This window comes from Thermobia domestica, chromosome 18 (assembly GCF_964235325.1).
Source record: "Thermobia domestica chromosome 18, izTheDome1.hap1.1, whole genome shotgun sequence".
Classification (NCBI taxonomy): Eukaryota; Metazoa; Arthropoda; class Insecta; order Zygentoma; family Lepismatidae; genus Thermobia; species Thermobia domestica.
The window spans coordinates 78,792,128-78,812,314 of NC_137471.1; the positions used below are offsets into that span (position 1 = coordinate 78,792,128).

General features: G+C 36.3%; 1 protein-coding gene across 5 annotated transcripts in view; it reads left to right on the plus strand.

Annotated features, from left to right (window-relative positions):
• LOC145675643 (uncharacterized) overlaps positions 1 to 20,187 on the plus strand; it is an 898,816-nt gene that overhangs the window by 739,495 nt on the left and 139,134 nt on the right. For all 5 annotated transcript variants that reach the window (XM_081746197.1, XM_081746201.1, XM_081746200.1 and 2 more), the window contains one exon: positions 18,565 to 18,795. In XM_081746197.1, coding sequence (XP_081602323.1) covers positions 18,565 to 18,795 — 231 coding nt within the window. The remainder of the gene's footprint in view (positions 1 to 18,564; positions 18,796 to 20,187) is intronic.

A 20,187-nucleotide genomic window follows, 5' to 3' on the forward strand; every position in this document is an offset into this window, starting at 1 on the left:
AAACCTTAAAATATACTTTATTTAATTTGAGGTTAAATGATATTTTTAAGCCTAGGCATGGTAAAATTTTGCTTGCTAAGGAATATGGTTTACCAAAAATTAAACCAAACTAAACTGCTCCACGTTGTGTTGTACTGCGACACTGCTTCCTCTTTATGTATGCCATTTAAGTATTTAAATGTATATATCTTATCTACGCCTCATTCTTGCTCAAAAGTGGTATGCTTAAGTAGTAGAAGCACTAGACTCGATAATAATGCTTTTAGATCAGCTCTTAAAACTATATCTCACAAAAACGGCAAGATGCTGTGTATATTGCATGGGATAAGCAAAGTAAATATGCTCTTCATACGCCTAGCAAATTAACATGCTTAGACTTCAAAGAATCAATAAAAACCGTGTTCTAATTGAAATATGGCATGGCAAAATTCTGGTGACTGCCATAATACCAGACGGAAACATCGTTAATCTTCAAAGAACTTCTTTATGTAGCGTTACCTAATTAGTAGCATTTGAAATCGATGCAATTCAACATTTATCTTAACTAGGAAGAAAGACAATACATCGTACGCCGCGTATTATCACTAAGATGCAGATAGTATGATATTAACGAATTGGTAACAATAGCCGAAAAGTCCAAATTGAAAGTTACTGAATAGTACAGCAAATACGATTCAGTAGCGTCTATTGTTTCTGCCATGCACTACAATATGAAGAAATTTGTAGACATTACATCTATCAGGCATGGCAGAAGAATGAACTTCAGGAATGATTGGATATTTGACAGAATATCTCTGATACCGCTAGATGGAAAATGACTTAATGTGAGATCGTTACTTTCGGCTTCTTGCAAATGACAAGGAAAACGTATGAAGTCGTAACCATGATAGCTAACGGTAATAGAATCAATTTCTCCGAAAAAGAAAAAAATAACTATTCCGGGTGTAGAACCGAAAGAATTTCTGATCACTCTTTCGGACTCGGAACCGAAATGCTTTTTCTCAGAAGATCGAACCCTGTTCCAAACTATTTTTTTGGGAAAGAGAAAGATTTTGTTGCAAAATAGACCTTTCGTTGCTGTAGATTATTCTCTCGTGTTATTTCACAGTCAATCATAGTTTGACACACACAACATTATTTAATGTGACTTCGGTTTCGTGAAAAGAACTGATATATTAAAGCGTATTTCGGTTTTGTGAACAGAACCGACACGTTAAGATATATTTCGAATCTCTTCTCGAAACATGCCGAATTAAAAGGCTTTATTTAGGTTTCGGAACCTAAAGAGATCCTCCTTTACTCTGAGCGAAGATCATAGAAAAATGAAAATGAAATATCTGAGTTTTACGTCCCACGGTTATGCCGGTCAGGCTAAAGGAGACTGTGATGATGAGTAATGAATGAAACGGTGGAATGAAGAAAGTGGGAGGAAACGGGAGAACCCCGTGAAAACCCACGCACACGGTGTTTGTCCACCACAAAGTTCACTTGGCGGGGGCTGGGATCGCGAAGAACATAGACTGAAAGTATTTGAGAACAAGATCCTGAGATGAACAATTGGATCCAAGAGGAACGGGAGTGGGGATTGGCGGAAACTTCATAGCCAGAAACTACATAATTTATACGTTTACCAAACATTATGGGCGTTATCAAATCTAGGAGGCTCAGGTGGGCAGGTTATATAGCCAGAATGGAAGACAGTAGAAACGCTTTCAAAGTTTTAACTGGAAATCCAATCGAAAAACGACCATTAAAAAGACCTGAACGCAGATAGGAGGAGAATATTAAAGGTGGATCTCGCAGAAATAGAAATACAAAGTAAAAGCTGGATCCAGTTGGCTAAGGATAGAAATCAGTGGATAGCTTTTGTGAACGCGGCATTGAACTTTCGGGTTCCATAGGCCATAGAGTTAGTTAGGTTTCGGAATCGAAACTCGAAACATTTTTCGTACCATTGCCATTGCATTGGATTACCTTTTCTGGTTCTTTCTTATCCTTTCCATTTTTAGCTTTCTTTATCATATCCATTGGTCTCCAATTGATTGTGAAATTTCTCTGTCTTCCTCTGCCTTCCTTTTGTCACTACTTATCCACATGATCCTCTCTTCCATATTTCCTATCAAATTTTTCTTCGTAGATCAATCAACACCACTTCTTTTATGACAGAAGTTCCCTGATGCACACTTCTTCTGGAACCATTCTGTGACCAACTTGTCATTCTGCCTGTTTATTTTCATGTCTAGAAACACAATGGCTTTATCTTCTTCTATTTCCAATTCCAGTTCTATGCCCTTCTCTTGATCTTCTATTTCCTTCAAATTTAGTAAGTTGTCTCCGAGTACCCTTCCATATCCCAAAGCAATCATCAACATAACCTACTGAAGAATATAAGCTTGTCCCCTCTTTTCCTTTTGGCTTCCTTTTCCCACCTGTTCATCAGTCTCCGCCCATACCGGACTCATTCTCGATCCTATGCTCAGGCCCTTCTTGATCCTTGCTAACTTATCTCCTATAACGCAGAAACTGTTCATCCATATTGTCCTCAGTGCTTCTTTTCCAACCATGTATTTTCTTTTCTCCCATTTTCTCTGTCACTGCTTTCAATATATACTCCCTTTTTAAGCTCGGAAACATTGCTTTCACATCAACACTAAACAACAGTGTTCTACCTTCAATAGGTCCTATGTTTTCCAGTTTGTCCTCCAGTTCCCTAGAATTTTTAGCACTACTACTCTCCTGCTCTCTCCTTAAAGCTTCATCTATCCTCTTGACCTTCTCTTCCAGCGGTTCGCACAGATTTCTTCCTCTTTCCTGGCATTTTTAGGAAACTAGAACTTTCTGTAAAATGAAGGGCAGTACCGTATTATGTTCACAAATAAAGGCAAGAGGTACAGTATAAGTACTAAATAGACCTATATTAATTGCTGTACATCACTTTCAATCGTTCTAGTATAAGTTAAAATGTTAAAAAAAAAAAAAAAAAAAAAACCTACAGTACTTTTCAAAATTACGTCATAAAATAGCCCGGAGGTTTCGAAGATGATTGATACCAGTACACATGGTTGCGGAGCTATTCCACTATTTCACCCGTGGAGGTTTATAAGGGAGAAAAATAGGAAAATAGAGAAGGAAAGGCTAGATTTTTCAATACGATAGCGACTTGATAGCAATGCTTGTTAGAGCTTTTTGCTACTCATCCCGAGGTCGAGCGTTTGAACCTTCTCGTTTCCTTTTGAATAGTTTTTCATATTTTTGGTTAATTTATATCAATTGCTGCCTCGCCTCGGCATCTGCTTGTACAAACAGTGCACTCATTTAAAACATAAGCTGTTCACTGCGTTATTTTTTTAAGGTCCACCTTACTTAGTCCGGAATTCGGTTAGACGGGGTTCTACTGTACCACTCCGCAATTTTCTCCTATCACTGAGAAAGTCTGTGGAAGTAACGATCTCGCATTATGTCGCCTTTTGTTTGTCAAGCAGCAGGGGCGTCATTTAGGGGGCAGGAGGGGCAATTGCCCCTAAGAGTTTTAGGAATACATATACTTTAATCGATTGTCTATTACTATACTAGTACAAAACGTGAAAGTCGTATGTCGGTGGTGCTCTTGCCCTCCTCAAGCGAAGTCTGAAATGACGCCCCTGTCAAGCAGCATCAACAATACCTTGATAAACATCCATCCATAACTGAAATTCATCTGTCATGCCATACAATGATGGATGAAATATATATATATAAAATCTTCACTTGTAGTTTATTTCGGATATAATTCTGAATCGTATTTGGTGGTACATTACCTGTTGATGTGAATAACATGATGCAGAGCATCAAGAACACAATTATTGTATTTTGTTGTTGAATTTTTGCTAGTGCCAATCTATAGAATGCATTAGCCGCCATTAAGAAAACTGCTTGGATTCAAGATCGCGGACTTCGGTGTTGACTCACTCGAGATAGCGCACGTAACAGCATGTTCGAGACACTTGGACCACCCTGTATATTAAAATTACTATGTATGATCTACGATCGTATTTTGTATAGTTTGTGCAAAACCATTGTCATATTCAGTTACACTGTACAATCATAGCATTACAACTGTTGGTGATGCGAATTGTGCTTAATATTCTTTGGACGGTCCGTGAGCAAACTTAAATTGCTGTGAAGATGAATGGCAACAGCTCTTCCTAATTGTCTGTTCAGAATGATGTAATTTAATGACCTTGAAGAATACCAACGAACAATACTCAAAACGTACCCAGTAATTGTTCACAATAAACAACAAATGTTTTGTGTAAGTTCTACTCTATTCCAAGTAATAGATACTTCCATTTGAACGCTTCTTGGCGCTCTAAATTTTGCTTTGTGAATATTTATTCTTCCTGGTCTCCTATAACGTTGTGTAGATGAATATGCAATAGTACGTATTTTGTAATGAGGGGAAACATGAAGGCAAGGCTAAAGCCATTAACCTTCAAATTATTTTTTATTACGTGCATTCGAGTAATGAAAATGAATCCAATCCTTAACTTTCTTCTGGCAACCCGTGGAGTTTCTCTACTGGAAGTGTTATTTGTATTATGTATTTAATTGCCAATAGGATTATGCGTATTTAGCAGTTCAAGTGTCGATTTTTCCCGGAAGACTGTTAAAATTGGAAATTTTTGTGACAAATTATATAATTAGTATAAATCAGCTTTCTGTAAGTGCATTTGTGTGCTACCAATGTGTATACAAAGTTTTTAAGGTGAGTTACTTAATAATCTGCCTCTTTCGTTTTTATTCTTAATGTGTAAACTGTGCCTCGAATAGTATCTATTTGCATTTATTATTTTAAAGTGTCTTGAATGAGAATACTTTTAAATGCTGTGCATAGTAATTGCTAATTAGTGTTTTACTATTTAGTTTGTAACGTAGCTAATCTGCATAATATTGTTTTTTGTTGTATAAAAATGTATCATTATACCCTTTTAGTTTTGACAAGTAGCAAGCAGGACGACGCTAGAGTGAACAGGGCGGGCGCCCCCCGGTGGAATTGTTCGCTCCCCTCAACTGTTCCCCAGACATGTAATGTAGGTCAAGTAATATAAAACTAACGTATCTCCAGAAAAAAAAAAAAAAAAAACTTCTTTGCATCCTCGCTTGCCCCAAGAAATTAAAGCTATCGTTGTCACTGGTAACAAGGGAATATCAACCAAGAAAGAACTCACTGATCGTACCAGAGGAAATAACACGAATTAGTGAAATAAAGTTTTCCGCTAATACTGGATTCTCTCCTACCATAATGTCAATACATAAAAAGTGAAATCTTTCAGATTATGCGTAGGAGTTCAAAAGAAACTGTCCTTAATGAAAGAAGTGAATGATTATAAAAGAAGTAGTGAATTACAGTATGTTAAGAAACGGAAGAACTCTTAAGAAAACTCACGAACACAAGATTCTTTGTTCATCACAAACTCTCACGGCCTGGGATCTAATCAGGGACTATTTCTTTCAAACGTGAGTGCGGCGTGGGAGACCCGGGGTTCGTTTCCCGGCGGGAACTCATGTTGTTCGGATTCCACGTTAATCAGTAGGTCCACGTCTCATATAGCCTCGCTGCTGAACAGGACGCTAAACTAAAATCAACTCAGCTCAAATGTGAGTGCACTAGAGTACATCGTAGGCATTGTTACCTTATTGTATTAAATATTTTTTTTCAGTTAAAAAGGAAACTGAAAATAAAAATCCATGTTACTGGTTAATACTGCAGCAGATTCTGCAGCATAGAAAAGGTGCCAGTTTATTATTTTTTAAAAGGCATCCATTTTTGTAGTATAAATCTGGAATGATGCCAGTGCGGACCTAACGTAAAATATGGATAGGTTGTACAGTTTGAGAAGTGAAAGGTTCGAATATCTTTTATGTAAATATTTTCTAAAAGAACGTATGTAATAGCAGTTTACTTAGAACATTTTATTAGATCCTCTATAATGGCAATTTGTAGTCGAAAGGAAATTATAAACAAATATTACCTAGATATATAGCTTTATATGTTGGTGTACACCTGTGTCAGTTCTCATAGTTTTCTCCTTTTTTACTGTTTTTGTTCAGACCTCAAGAACATTCAGTTTTGCCAGTGATTTTAATTATTATTAATAACTAGTTATTTCTCCCAAACTTTCGGCTCACTGCACACTAAATGTTAAACTCCTGTTTAATTAAAAGCTCTATTTACCTTTAATGTTTAGTTGACCCACCAACTAAGATGTGGTTATACAAATACTAATGACCAAATCTAAATGTGGTTACAGCTCTTGTATTTTGAAATAATTAAGTTGATAGGGGCGGCCGCAGTGACTCAAAGGTAGAACACTAGGTAGGTAGGTAGGTTTTCCTAGGTAGGTTTTCCCTGGTTCGATCCTAGCTTCTGCCAAGCGAGCTTTGTGGTGAATAAACACCGTTCGCTTGGGTTTTCTCGGAGTTTTCCCGTTTCTCTCACTTTCTCCATTCACCATTATCACCCATCTCATAATCGTCTCCCGTAACCTAGGTGCATAATCGTGGGATGTTAAGGTTGAAAGAGTGGTGTTTTAAAATTGCAATTAATTAAATCATGGCAGGCAGGGAGCGCAACTAGCGGCACAGTTAACTGTTGGGAATACTGTGACGCCTTGACATATTGGCCTTTTATAGTAAGGATTACCTGAACTTAACGTATAATCTCTGCGATAAGTTAATCCCCATTATCATGAACCCTTGGCAGTATCTTACCAAAAACCACGAAGACTTACCAGGCTAGATTAGGGACCAAAAGTTTCTAGGTAGTTAACAATTTGGAACATTTTTGGTAATATACCAAAACACACTTTCATTTAACGTATTTTGATTCCAGAAAATAGATTACCAGATAGAGACATAAAATAGACAAGTACCAACTATAATATTTTTAACACGTTATGTTTTTCACGTTTATAATTTGAAGATTACAGTGCCATGCAACGAACTTCCTTCTCTGCAAAGGAACAGATGATCTCACTATAGTTCAGATTGCATTATTTTTGACTATGTGTAAATTAATCCAGTTCTGTTGTATGGTTTATCTTAGATAATTCATTACTCTCTCTATTGCTGAAAACGGTCATTTCTAGCTAAAAAAATGTTTGTTAGCTGTGGAGATGTGAGCCAAAATACATTATTTATTCTTCAAATCAGTGAAATATACAATACAATATCTACGTGACTTTCCTTGTATAGAGTTGTCATTGTAGCATTAACATTGGCGTTACGTACATGAAAAAACGATTGGAATAACAATGCTATGATGGCATACACGTAATCCTTAATATTCTACTGTTGGTTGCGTAAAATGTTTGTATATTGCGTATATGTCTTCATTAAACATTCTATTACACTGTCAGGTCTTAGTATGCAATGTTTAATGTTGAGACAATTCGTTCAAAATAGAATTCTAAGCCTCAGATTTTGTTTGGTTTAATGAAGGGAGTATTTCTCATTCAGGGTTATTTTTGATCAGCTTGATCCATGTCATTGCCTGGATAAACAAATCCAGTTAATTAGAATCGTTACTTCGTGATAAATTACGTCGGAAGCTTAAGACCAGTGGCTTGAAGTTAAGTCGCGCCATATAGAATTATCAGTGGACCAGTAACGTAGATGAAGTTTCATCAGGCGTTCATCACAATTTCATGATCATTCATTTTTCTCTTTGTGGACGAAGGTATGCCTTTGCTTTCATAGACTATTTTCTAAAGGAATAAAGTAAGCATACAATATTCTACAATATTGTTAGTGTTTAATGGGAAAAATGGCTAAATATGAGACATACCAATGGATTGGTCTCATTGAGCTAAACAAAAGGATATAGTAATTGTAAATCCTCATGCGTAGTTTTTGAAAAACGAGAAAACTTTTTTTTTAAACACAATGGATGTCGTACCATCATCACACTAAATATCTTTTAAGATAAAGCTGAAACTGAAGTGTACAATTATGATGATGCTCGTTCTTTTCCCAGGTCTTTTCTTTCCCCGCGGATTTTTGTCTTGGAAAGTTTAGGCTTTTAAAAAAAAATCAAGTTTCGTGGAGAGAGAATAATACGTTCCACTTTGGTTTTGCCATTATAACACGAAAAACTATTTAATTAATTCATTCTAAAGAGATCATTATTATAGGTATTCTGCCATTCTTGGCAGGTCACTTGCCGTAACTGAGAACCTTCCATGCTCCACGACCTTCTGCTAACCTCTTCGTCTTCACGTACAATTTTCTGCTTTGATATCGTTCATTAATTGTAATCTCCTTCGTCCCTTCCTATTCTTTCCTGCCACCATACCCTTTAGACGTTCCTCATGATACAATTCCTTCTTAGCCCATGTCCTAACCAGTTCCTCTTCTTAATAATGTCTAAAATGGATCTTTTTCTCCCCTACCATTTCTAACACCCTCTCATTCGTTTTCCGCTTGATCCAGCTAATTCTCTCCATCCTTCTTCACACCCACATTTCGAAAGCTTCCAGTTGTTTTCCATCATTTTCGCGTAATGTCCATGTTTCTGACTCATACAGAACAATGTCCAGAAAAATAAAGCACCAAAGAAAATGGGTGATTCGATTGGACAGGAAAAGTGCAAATCGGTGCGCGCACACTGCTTCGAACAGATTGTGTATGAAGTTGTTAGGTTAACTTACAACGACAAAAATGTTTTACTAAGAAATACAATAGTATTAGCAATCACTGTTGTAAAAATGCAGTAGAGTTCGTGAAACAAGATTATCATTTAAGATTTCTTTTCTTAAAACTAAAATTTCGTTATAACTGGATTCAACATTTATTGAGGGTGCTTAAATTCGCAAGACATAACGTTTAAAACACCATCCACAAGTTTCTTTCTGTCTAAAAATGTTGACACGGTATAATGGTGAAGAAAGAAGGAATCCTATGAATAATGATGTTAAACTAGCATCCTACCTAAAATAGCCGTTTATAGCTTTAATTTTGTAAAATGAACTCTTTGAAGCTCAGGATGAAATGTTTCTCAAACAGAGGGCGCAGTGGAAGCAAAACAAGACTTTATAGAAACAAGTAAATAATAATAACAACAACAACAACAACAAAAGTTTTTTTTTTTTTTGTTGTTGGTGGTGGTGCTTTTCTTTCGTGCCTGACAGCTTGCATTCGGGCAAACAGCAAACGCATATACATGAATCTACGTGTATAATTCCTAGAAACTTAATAACATGATAAGGCAACCAAAACGACATTTCGAATATGGTGGTTGCATAATATAAACTTACTAGAGACAACTGCAAGACTTAAGTTTGGAAATAAATGAAGACAGCCATCCTCGGACTGAACATATTAATCACAAGCACTGAATGTTGTAAACACACTTTCTTAGTTGTAGAATACATTACAGGAAAACAAAACTGGTAATTGAACAAGAAAGTAATAAAAGTTAGAAAAGTGAAAATGTCAGTTTTCTTCCTTAACAAAACCGGATTTTTATGGGAGTAGAACCTCCGGTTCAAAAAGTCTGTTCTTTTGCATCTAATCAACATCGTTTAAAGATGAATATTTGGTGCTTCAGACGTTAAGTCCAGGTGAGCTATATGACTGCATATGAAAACTATGTATATTACTAAGTACCATATTGTATCTACTGTTTGATTTCGGTGATCTGTAAGAAAAGATGCTTTATATATATATTTCAAAACGCCTATACTGGGTAAAGAATTAAGAAAAAATGTTGTAGTGTACTCTGTGCTGTATTGTACAGACACTTGTATTCAATTTATGTTACTGTCTACGATATACAGGATGTTTCAAAGAACACCGACATCGTTTGGGAGGTGATTCCTGACACCAAGATAAGACGAAAAATATAGACTAACTTGGGTGCACAAATGCCGAAAATATGGAAAATAAACTTTAAAGATCCATAGCTTCAAAACTATGGGATCTACCGTAGTCGAGTCAAGACTTCATTTAGGAACTAATATGTGCAGTGTGCACTATCCAAAAATACATATTTCAAAATCCTGAGGTACTCACGCAACAATTTTTATAGACGGAGTTTGGTTAAGAGCATGTAATTTGAAGTACTCACCAACTACCTCTGTAGAAATTGTTGCAGAAGTACCACAGGATTCTGAAACATGGATATTTGGATAGAGCACATACTAGTTAAGTGAAGTCTTGATCCGACTAGAGTAGGTCTTATAGTTTTGGAACTACGGACCTTTAAAGTTCATTTTTCATGTTTTCGGCGCCTATAACTCCGAAAGAAAGCATTTGTACACCCAGGTTATCTATACTTTGTTTTCTTCTTGGTGTCAGGAATTATCTTCCAAACGTCGGTTGTTTTGAAACACCCTGTATTTTTAAATATTAAATTTGTACTGTGCCAAATATGTATTAAAGTTACAGTAAGATTGTACTTAAAGTATCATGTAAATAGATGTGGAAATACTGCACAAAAAAGTAACCCTTTGTAATCTGGTAGTTTCGTTAATTCGTCACCCCTCTCCACAAGGAATGGTTGGGTTATCATGAGTTAGTGTATTTTTGTAAACTCCTTGTAGCATCAAAAAGTCGGATTCTTCGTGGAGAAATTTTATCAGAGAAAATTTAATTCTGTTATCAAAAGTTGAGTCGAAGTCCATACATTGTTCCAAACATGTATTGGAGGAAAATAATCTTTTAATTCAACGTCCCATGGTTATGCCCTTTAGGCTAAGGGAGACGGATGAGCAAGTGAATGATGATGATAAAAGAATTGATAGAATGAAAATGCGGTAATACCTCGAGAAAGCTCACATGGGATCGAACCAGAGACCCCACTCACCAGATGTAAGCGCTCAACTACTGGATTGGACGAATAATTTCTTGTACTGATGACTGTATTAAATACTTTTTTTTTAAAGTGTGCTTTATACATAAATATCCAAATTACTTTGAAGATACATTCATTTCCTTGTCAAGGGTTTGGTAGGAAATAGTTACAGTATTTTACTAGTTTCCCTTTAGAATACAGAAAATGCACTGGCTTTGGTTTGTAATTACTATAGAGAACTGTGCTTTTTGATATTTAAAAGAAAAACAATAAAAAACTAAATTTACATAGAACTATAAACCAGCTTGAAAGTTGCGGTATCAATTTGTAAAATGAAATCTGGAACTACTGTATTTCGCAGAATTAGAACTGATCAGATAAACTCACGACACAAGGAAAAGAAATTTTTCTTTTTACCAGCTTGCGTGTGTTCTGTTCGATATTTGGTTTGCGTGCTCGATTATTTTGAGAAGATTTGTTGAGGATCTTGAACATCTTCCGAGCCTAGCGGAAAGTTTGTCTCCTGGGCGGTGAAAATCAACACTGTCTGACCGTTATTAGACTTGAAACGGGGCCAAAAGTGTGCTTGTCCTAAAGCTATTAGGACGATCACCTTATTCCGAAAAAGAAAGAAAAATATACACAGACACATGCTAACAATCTCCATACCATGTAAACGAACTACTTGTATGTTTGTGGTAACTAATGAAAAGAAAAATGCTGCTGTATGTCATGCCATCAGTACAGTTAAATTGACGTCAGTGAACTGTTTTAAAAACATGTCTTCTTTCCTGACAGCTAACTGGGAAAGTGCAATAAAATTCGCTTCATCAGCAGACGGAATTTCAAGTTCATAATAGGTCTACTGATATTAGTATGTCGCGGGGAATATGTCCTGCCTCTCATTCGAGAGATCTTGGGTTAGGCACTAGCTAATGAACTTGGGAGAACTGATAGATATTTACCAATTTGGAGTTTGTTTCAATTTATGAGCGGTACTTTTGCGTGAAATGTCGAACTGAGGGAGCGTTAAACTATTGAGTTTTTAATTTTATGTTCTGAGACTTTTTTCACGTAAAAGTAAAAAGTAATACTGTTTGTAATCAACGTAGTTGATGGAAACGTGCTATTTGTGCTTAGGGACGGAGTTGCTTCATTGATTTTCATGATAGACTGATTGGAAATAGATAGGGGTACGAGGTCATACAATATGGATTTAAGGTTAATTAAAATGTGGTGTAGTACTGTCATAACGTAAGATTAACGTCGATTTTTTTTTTTTAAGGAACGCATATCAAATGTGTTGCTTACCTCATTCAGTTCCCAGTGAGAACTTATGCGGTGAACTTATTCCCACATTGAACTATCTCCATGTATTATACAGCCTTGGTGTTGAAACGGACTTCAAATCTACTAATTTGTCCCCCTGATCCATCGGAATGTGAACATAAATGCCTTACTTTTTCATGTGCGACGATTATGCATCGAGCCTAAGGAAGGCTATGATGGTAAAATGGATAATAATAAAAATGAAATCTTTGAGTTTTACGTCCCATGATTATGCCGACTAGGCTAAAGGAGACGGTGATGATGATAAATGAATGAAATGGTGGAATGAAGAAAGTGAGAGGAAACGGGAGAACCTCGAGGAAACCCACGCACATGGTGCTTGTCAACCACAAAGTTCACTTGGCGCGAGCTGGGATCGAACCAGGGACCCCATGCATCAGAGGTAAAAGCTACCACTGAACCACTGCGGTCCAAAATAGATGATGATGAAGTGACGTGGAAGAAACGAGAGAAGCCTGAGAAAACCCACGTATACGCTGTTTGCCCTCCACAAAGCCCAGTTAACGTGAGCTGGGAACGAACCAGTGACCCCGCACACTAAAGGTGAACGCTCTACCGCTGTGCATTTTTCTTGAAAACTTACGTTATTTTGTCCTTATAGATTTCGCATATTGGTGTAGACAGAAATCTTGATGTCATATAATTTGTAAATAATAAAAAATCAGACAAGGATCAAATTTACTTCGTGTAATTGCGTCGCTTTGGACTAAACTAGTAGACTTTATATATTTGAAAGTTAAGGAAATGAATAACTTACTTAGGTAGAACAACTTACACCAAATCGTGGATGAAATTAGTGAAAAACCAAGAGGCAGACGAGCTATTTGCAATGGATTACTGGCCTCAAAAACATGGTAGTGTAAAAAACAGGAGAAATTGCATTTAGTGAAGTGATCCAGATAAACTTGTTCTAAAAATTAAAAGGTATTTTTCTTCTTTAATTGATATTGCAAAGAAGTTGTAAACTAGTTTCTTGATTTTCCGATAATTGTCAAGTACAGCAAAAGTAAACTATAGTCTTAGTAACTTGTATTACAGGTTATATTAAAGTTAAAAAAAAAAAAAAGAAGTTATTTGTTTGCAGTTGTATATCGAATGATTGGATGTCACATTGAAAAATGTACTGTGTGGGTTGTAGCAAATTCTTTTAGTAATGAAAAGCTCCTAATATAAGGATCCGATAGTGGCTGTGGGTATTGTTATGGGGAATTTTTTAGAATTTTTGGAAGCATTCAGTACTTAATTTATTTACATGATTTGTTCGAGATGTCCCAGTCAAACTATTATAAGTAATTCAGGCACATCATCATCAATGGGCAATGAAGTTGGAAAGTATAGGGTCGCAAGGGGTAGAAACCTGCACCATACCTTAAGTTATTTAACTCAACTCAGCTGTAGCGTATCAACTAATTTCGGGCCTGAGATGTTTTTTATCATTTTACTTTGACGGTGCAACTTAGAAGAGGGGCGAGATATTTAAAAATGACTGATTTTTAGTGTCGGATCCGTAATTTTCTGGGTCGCTGAGATGAACAGTGATGCTTTAGATGCCTGTTAAATCCAAATTCAGCCCTGCAACTTGGGGAGGGGGGGAGATATATAAAAATGATCGAAAATGACCGAAATTAGTGTCGAATCCATAGTTATCGGGGTCGCTGAAACGAGCAATGAAACTTCCTATCCAAATTCATCCCTTTATATCCAAAATGAAACGTATTCTCTCCGTGCGAAGAACGGATATTCTTCCAGTAATAATATAAATCTCCTGGGATTCGAAGTACTAACAACCAGTGCTGAAAGTGATCCGGTATGAGCCGGTTATGCATCCGAAAGTTAGAAAATCGGCCGGTATGGCATACCGGTAAAAATATAATTTGTGTTTAAAAAAAGTACACAGAAATAAGTACGACGTTAGCATTGAGTCATCAAATATATTTTTGTATTATCAAAGATTTTGTTGCTGTTGCTTTGAAAGTAAATAACAGTTCCCTATCACTCTATTCAATGTCAGAATTTGTGCTCCTGATTTTTTTCAGCATTTGTGCGAGCAATTCTACCCCCAACCCCTCAAAAAATTCTAACTACCGTACCGCCCGCCAAAAATGTTTAACCTGGATCCGCCTCTGGCATTGCTGAGACTCTTTTTTTTTTTTTTTTTTTAAATCGAAATTAATCTTTTCACATTGTGTGGACTTCTGTGTTTACAATTGTAAGAAAATTAGTGTTGACCATGAGACGAGACCAGAAGAAGCTTTTGAAAATGAGATTGGAATGGAAAGAATCATTAAATACCAGAGGCGAGACTAGAGTGCCTACAAAGCCTTGAAAACGAGACGCAAAAGCATATGGGCATATATTAGGCCGCGTTACATTACTGTGTTATTATTGTAAATGTAATATTTAAGTAAATGTACCATCCTTATTCTTGCACATTTAGATAGCCGATATTCTGAAGCAAAATCATTTTATAAATATTTATTTGTTAGGCCGATGATAGTTGGAAGTAAAACATTAAAATATTAGTTTCTCTCTCTCTCTCTCTCTCTCTGTGTGTGTGTTTGTGTTTTTCTATGGATTTTCACGTCAAAAATGGTGCAAAAATGTCAGGAGTAGTGATGGTCTAAAATTACTGCTTTGTGGTCATATTTGTTCCTTACCGTCACCTCATCTGATGTCACTTTAAATACTGCTAACAACACGTCCGTGGGTAAACGATCTACCATGTTCCTTTTTGTGTGCTAGGCGTATCTTACAAAACCAGTGTTGGAAGAATGTGAAAATCTAATTCCTTTCAAGATCTTTTCTTTTTATTATTTTTCAAAGTGATTTTCTAGAAGTGTTCGTAAGTGGTTGTTCGATAAGCTTCCCCGTTCAGTAAAGGCATCCAGAGCGGCCACTTTGCGTTTGTTCTGTTATCTTCCTTTTTGCGATATAGAAAGCAGCTGTGTTGTATGGTAAACGAAGCTCGCAAATGGAAAAAAAAAAAAAAAAAAATGAAAGGGGATGAGCGTCTCTCATTTGTAAGTTTATGTCTTCCCGTCTGAGTGTAAATGATAAAATGCTTCAAGGAATGAGGCCCATATGTTGTTCTGCACTACAAAAACACTCCTGTTGATGTAACATGGAATAAAAGAATAGGCGACCACAAATCCTTCAAGTCATTCCCATTTAGATTCAATGTCAATGGCCTTTATATATATATATATATATATATATATATATATATATATATATATATATATATATATATATATATATATATATATATATATATATATATATATATACAGTAAAACCTGTCTTCAACGGACCCTTTATTAAACGGAAAACTGTCTTAAACGGAAATATTTCACGGTCCCATGAACTTTGGAGAACAAAACGTGTAAAACTCCCTTCATTAAGCGGAAACTGTCTTACGCGGACAACGGAAAGGAAAATAAACATTTAACGGAAAATTCTGAGTTCCGGACTACAGTGTTTAGAAGATGTTTAGACATTCTGTGAGACATATATATTATATTGTCTGCGATAAAATGTTCGTTCTTTTGTTAAATATTTCTGGATAGTGTTGACCTTCCCCAACCACTACTCATATTAACCCCCACAAATTGTCCTTAATCCCCGCAACTTAATCAAGAATCATACGAAATATTGGAAAGAAGTAAACGAGATAGAGGAAGAAGAGGAATAAGATACCGAGTTCAGAGAAGAGTGTAGAATAAATACATATCAAGATTCTCTCAGAACTTTCAAGGAACTGCAAAAACTTGCCTTACGAAAAAATGGTTCTGATTCACTTAGTATAATTTGTCAGGCTAAAGTGTATGCGAAAAGTCAAGCAGCAATGTAAACGGAAAGCCCTGCTTGGCTATTAGAAAAATAAAGAAAACGTGTGCATAGCATATTTTGTATTCATTTGTGTGTGTGTGTATGTGTATGTGTAATTTATTCGTAGAAGAAAGAAGTACTGTAATCGAACAATGTACGTACAGCAATATATTTCCTCAGTATGCCCCTTTATAAGCATGTATTAAAAAAAAAAGAAAGGAAAGGTCTACCTCCACTAAGCGGAAACCTGACTTTAACGGAAACTTTTGTAAGTCCCGCTCGATTCCGCTAAAGACAGGTTTCACTGTATATATATATATATAGTAGGTATCATATTTACAAAGACATTAATTTCTTCTGAAATGATTCTCAGATTCAAAAATATCAATATCAGATGGTAAACTATTGTATAATATTTATAGAAATTCATTGCTTTGGGGAGAACTTTATTCGCTGTAAACTACTGAACCATATCCGAATTAACTTGTTTATCCGAGATTACAGGTACTCACAAAATAACACAATGGAGTGGATTCACTTTTGGTGTACTGTATTGAATTTCTGTTCGTGATCATCCGAAATGATAAACAGTTCAAGTATGTACGCAGAGCTTTTCAAGTTCCGTAACAAAGAAACTAACAGTTTTGTTCATATAAAATATAGAATATATTGTTCCGTCCCTCTTGTCCACTCAAAATAGCGAACTCGTTCCTAATTTTTTTAAATAGGCAGTCTTATCAAAAAAAAAAAAAAAAAAAAAAAGATTTAGAGTTACATTATTCTTTCCAAATTTCATTGTCTCTCTAAAACGTAGACAGTTGAAAATAGTTTTAAATCCAACACACTTCAGGTAAGAATGAATTTGTAATCTTTGAATAGGTTCCTAATTCATTCTATTTGAAACTCAATATTCTGTTTAAAAATAAATCAACGTTATTTCATGGTCTTGTTGATCTATCTGAAAATGATCTACCTATTTGAATATTTGTTTTACATTAAAAACAAACTTTTTATTTCCTCAGTGAGTTCTGAAGTTACAAACAAAAGAAAAGGGAACGAGATATAGTATTTATAAAAGTAATGATACAAGCAAAATTTAAGGTAAAAGTTATTTCGTTTCATTTTCTGAAAATAAAGATGATTCGTATGATTATCTCAGTAAAACCATCCTTAAGGAAGTAGATAATGATGTCAGAAATTCCCTAAAGGTGTAATCATTTCTTTCCCTCCATAATATGGATGAATACGGTGAATATGTTGGTACAAGGTGATGTCATGAGAATTATTCACATTGTGACAATGTTACAAGAGATTTGAAGCCTCCTGTATATACAGTTTTCAATTTGTATGCATAATGCGGATGAGCACGTAGTTATGCGAATATTTTCGGTGTATAGCAATATTTTGCTTTCATTTGCTGTGTTTTTGACAAGTGACATATTGGTATGATAAAACGCAAATAAATGTTTGTGTGGAATCTTGTTTTAATATCAGAATGATCCTAAAACCTAAAGATATTTTGGTTTCTACAACTTTTTGATGTTGATATATTAACGTCGTGAGTCAAACGTTTTTGGAAAATTCTATTCTATACTAGTAGAAATTTTGAAGCCTCTATTAGTAAGCTGGTAACTTGTTGACAATAGTTGTATAATAGAATCAATCCATGTACTAAATATACATGCTTATTTCCTGGCCCTATTTTTTCCTGCGTGATACTGTAACCCTGCGTGATTAGGTGTTATGTGGGTTAGCTAACCACTCAGGATAAATTAATTTCGAGCAGGTGGATGAGGGGAAAAGAAACAAGTGGTTGGTTGATTTGGGGTTTAGCAGCGCCCAGTTCAGCAGCGAGGCTATATGAGACGTGAACCGAGAACTTAACGTGTGATCAGACTCTTACAAAATCCCCACCGGGAATCGAATCGTGGTCTCGCATGTAAAATGCGTACGATAATCATATAGCCACGAGAGACCTCAAAAAGAAATAGGTGTAAAATGTGTTCAAATATGAAAATGTGATTTTCTTGGTAAAATTATTTAAAAAGTAACTAAACTTCGTTTTTGCATAGTGAAGTGAACAAGCATAGTTAGTGGAAATAAAATGCGAAGTGTGTATGTACACATACATAAATGAAACTAATTATTTTTAGTGCCTGTTTTAAAAAGATGTACGAATTTTCAATATATCAACAGAAAATACGTTGCTGTATATATTTTCATTTTTGTTTAAATCTGGATAAAGTAGAACTGTTTTCGTTAACGATTGAGTATTACTGTCTTTCTCATAGGGTGTATCGCCAAATTTTACAATTAAAAAATACATTTTATGTGTCCAGACTTGGACAGGAAATCAGTTTTTTTTAAAGAAGACTATCAGCCAATGCTTGCAACAGCAGCAAGCAACAATATTCAGTTATAAGGAATTAGCCTTACGCATAAACGGAGTTGTTCTCATATTATTATGATAATCGGGCTGCATTTGTAATCCTGTTAATATATGTAATTAACGATATTAGCCATTCTAATTAAATTATTTCTTTTGCTTCTTTCAGGTCAAGTCATTCGGAAAGTCAGGCAACTGGGCTGTTAAAAAGCCGCAGTCACGGTTCTGTGTCCACTGCTGCGAATAGTCAGGAGACTAAGGAGGCCGATGGTAAACAGAAGAATGGAGACAAGAAAAGTGTGAGGTCAAAAGCTGTTTGGCAACGCAGTCATACACAGCCTCTGACCGAGTTGGAGCACAGGGACGCAGAAAGCATGAGTGGCGCCAGCATTGCAGAAAGGTAAGTGAAATACACCTATAGCGAACTCTTTAATTTTATTTTTTTAAATTTAATTTTGCCCCCCCCCCAAAGTCCAAGGGGGAGGGGGCCAAAAAATTAAAATTATCCAAAATTCGAAATAATTACGAATATTGCCTGTCCGCAGGTCCTGAGACTAACGGGGTCTTATTACGTTGGGGTTTCTTCCACGTTTCTCGATTGTCAGCTTCCTCTTTTAACTCCCAATATTTTCTTCTATTTTTCAAATCATCGATCAGTTGTGTTCTTGTTCTTCCTACTTCTTGTTTCGGTACCATTCGTCCGTTTATGACGGTATGAAGAAGACAATTTCTTCGCAAGATGTGTAATCCAGTTGTCCTTCCTACGAAAGATACTGGCTAAAAGCGTGCTCTTCGCTACTACTCGTTTTAAAACGTATTCGTTTGTTACTCTTTTCGCCCATTTTTATCTTCTCCATCTTCCTCCATCACATTTTGAAGCTTTCTAAATATTTCCTTAACTTCCATAATATCCAAGTCTCTGAACTTTTAATGGTCATGGACTACGATGACCTTTTTGATCTTCGATTCCGAACTAGGGATGGCCAGAACCGGTTCCTGGTGGAACCGGTTTTCGGCTCTGAACGGATCCGGTTCTAGAAGATCCAGGCCCGGAACCGGGTTTTCGGATCCAGTTCTGGAACCGGTTCCGGAACCGGGTTTTTCGAATCTAGGTCTGGAACCGGTTCTGAAAACCGGATTTCCAAGAACTGGTTCATCCGCTGGAACCGGAACTTTATGGCCATTCCTACGCTAAACCCAATCTTCTGGCAGGCTGTGAACAGTGTGCTAGATGAAATGGTGGAAGCAACAGGCAGGCGCCCAGGCGGCGCGGCAGCCGCTTGTCTAATTTGGCTAAAGAAACTGGGTATTGGCAAACTCATTGGCTAAACAGGCAAACTGGCAAACTCATTTGACTAAACACCCACTGGTGGACCAACATTTTTTTTCTAGGGGGACAAGCGGGTCTGGGTGGGGAGGACACAAACACGTGGTCCTCTTTGCAGTGTTTTGAAGGTGAACTTTGTGCCTCATTTACGGGTCTTAAGGGGGCTTTTGAATCCAGGTCTGGAACCGCTTCCTAAGGTCCAGTTCCGGAACAGTTTTCGGATCAGGTCTGGAACCGGTTCTAAGATCTGGTTCTGGAAGTGGGTTTTCGGATCCAGATCTGGAACAGGTTCCTAAGATCCGATTTCGGAACAGGGTTTTCGGACCCGAGTCTGAAACCGGTTCCTAAGTTCCATTATTTCTTCACATATCTGTTCCATATACTTCTCTTTGGCTTTGTCCGTCTCTCGTCAATTCATTATTGAGCCTTCTGTATTCTTTGATGTCCATGTTTTTCCTTCTGTAC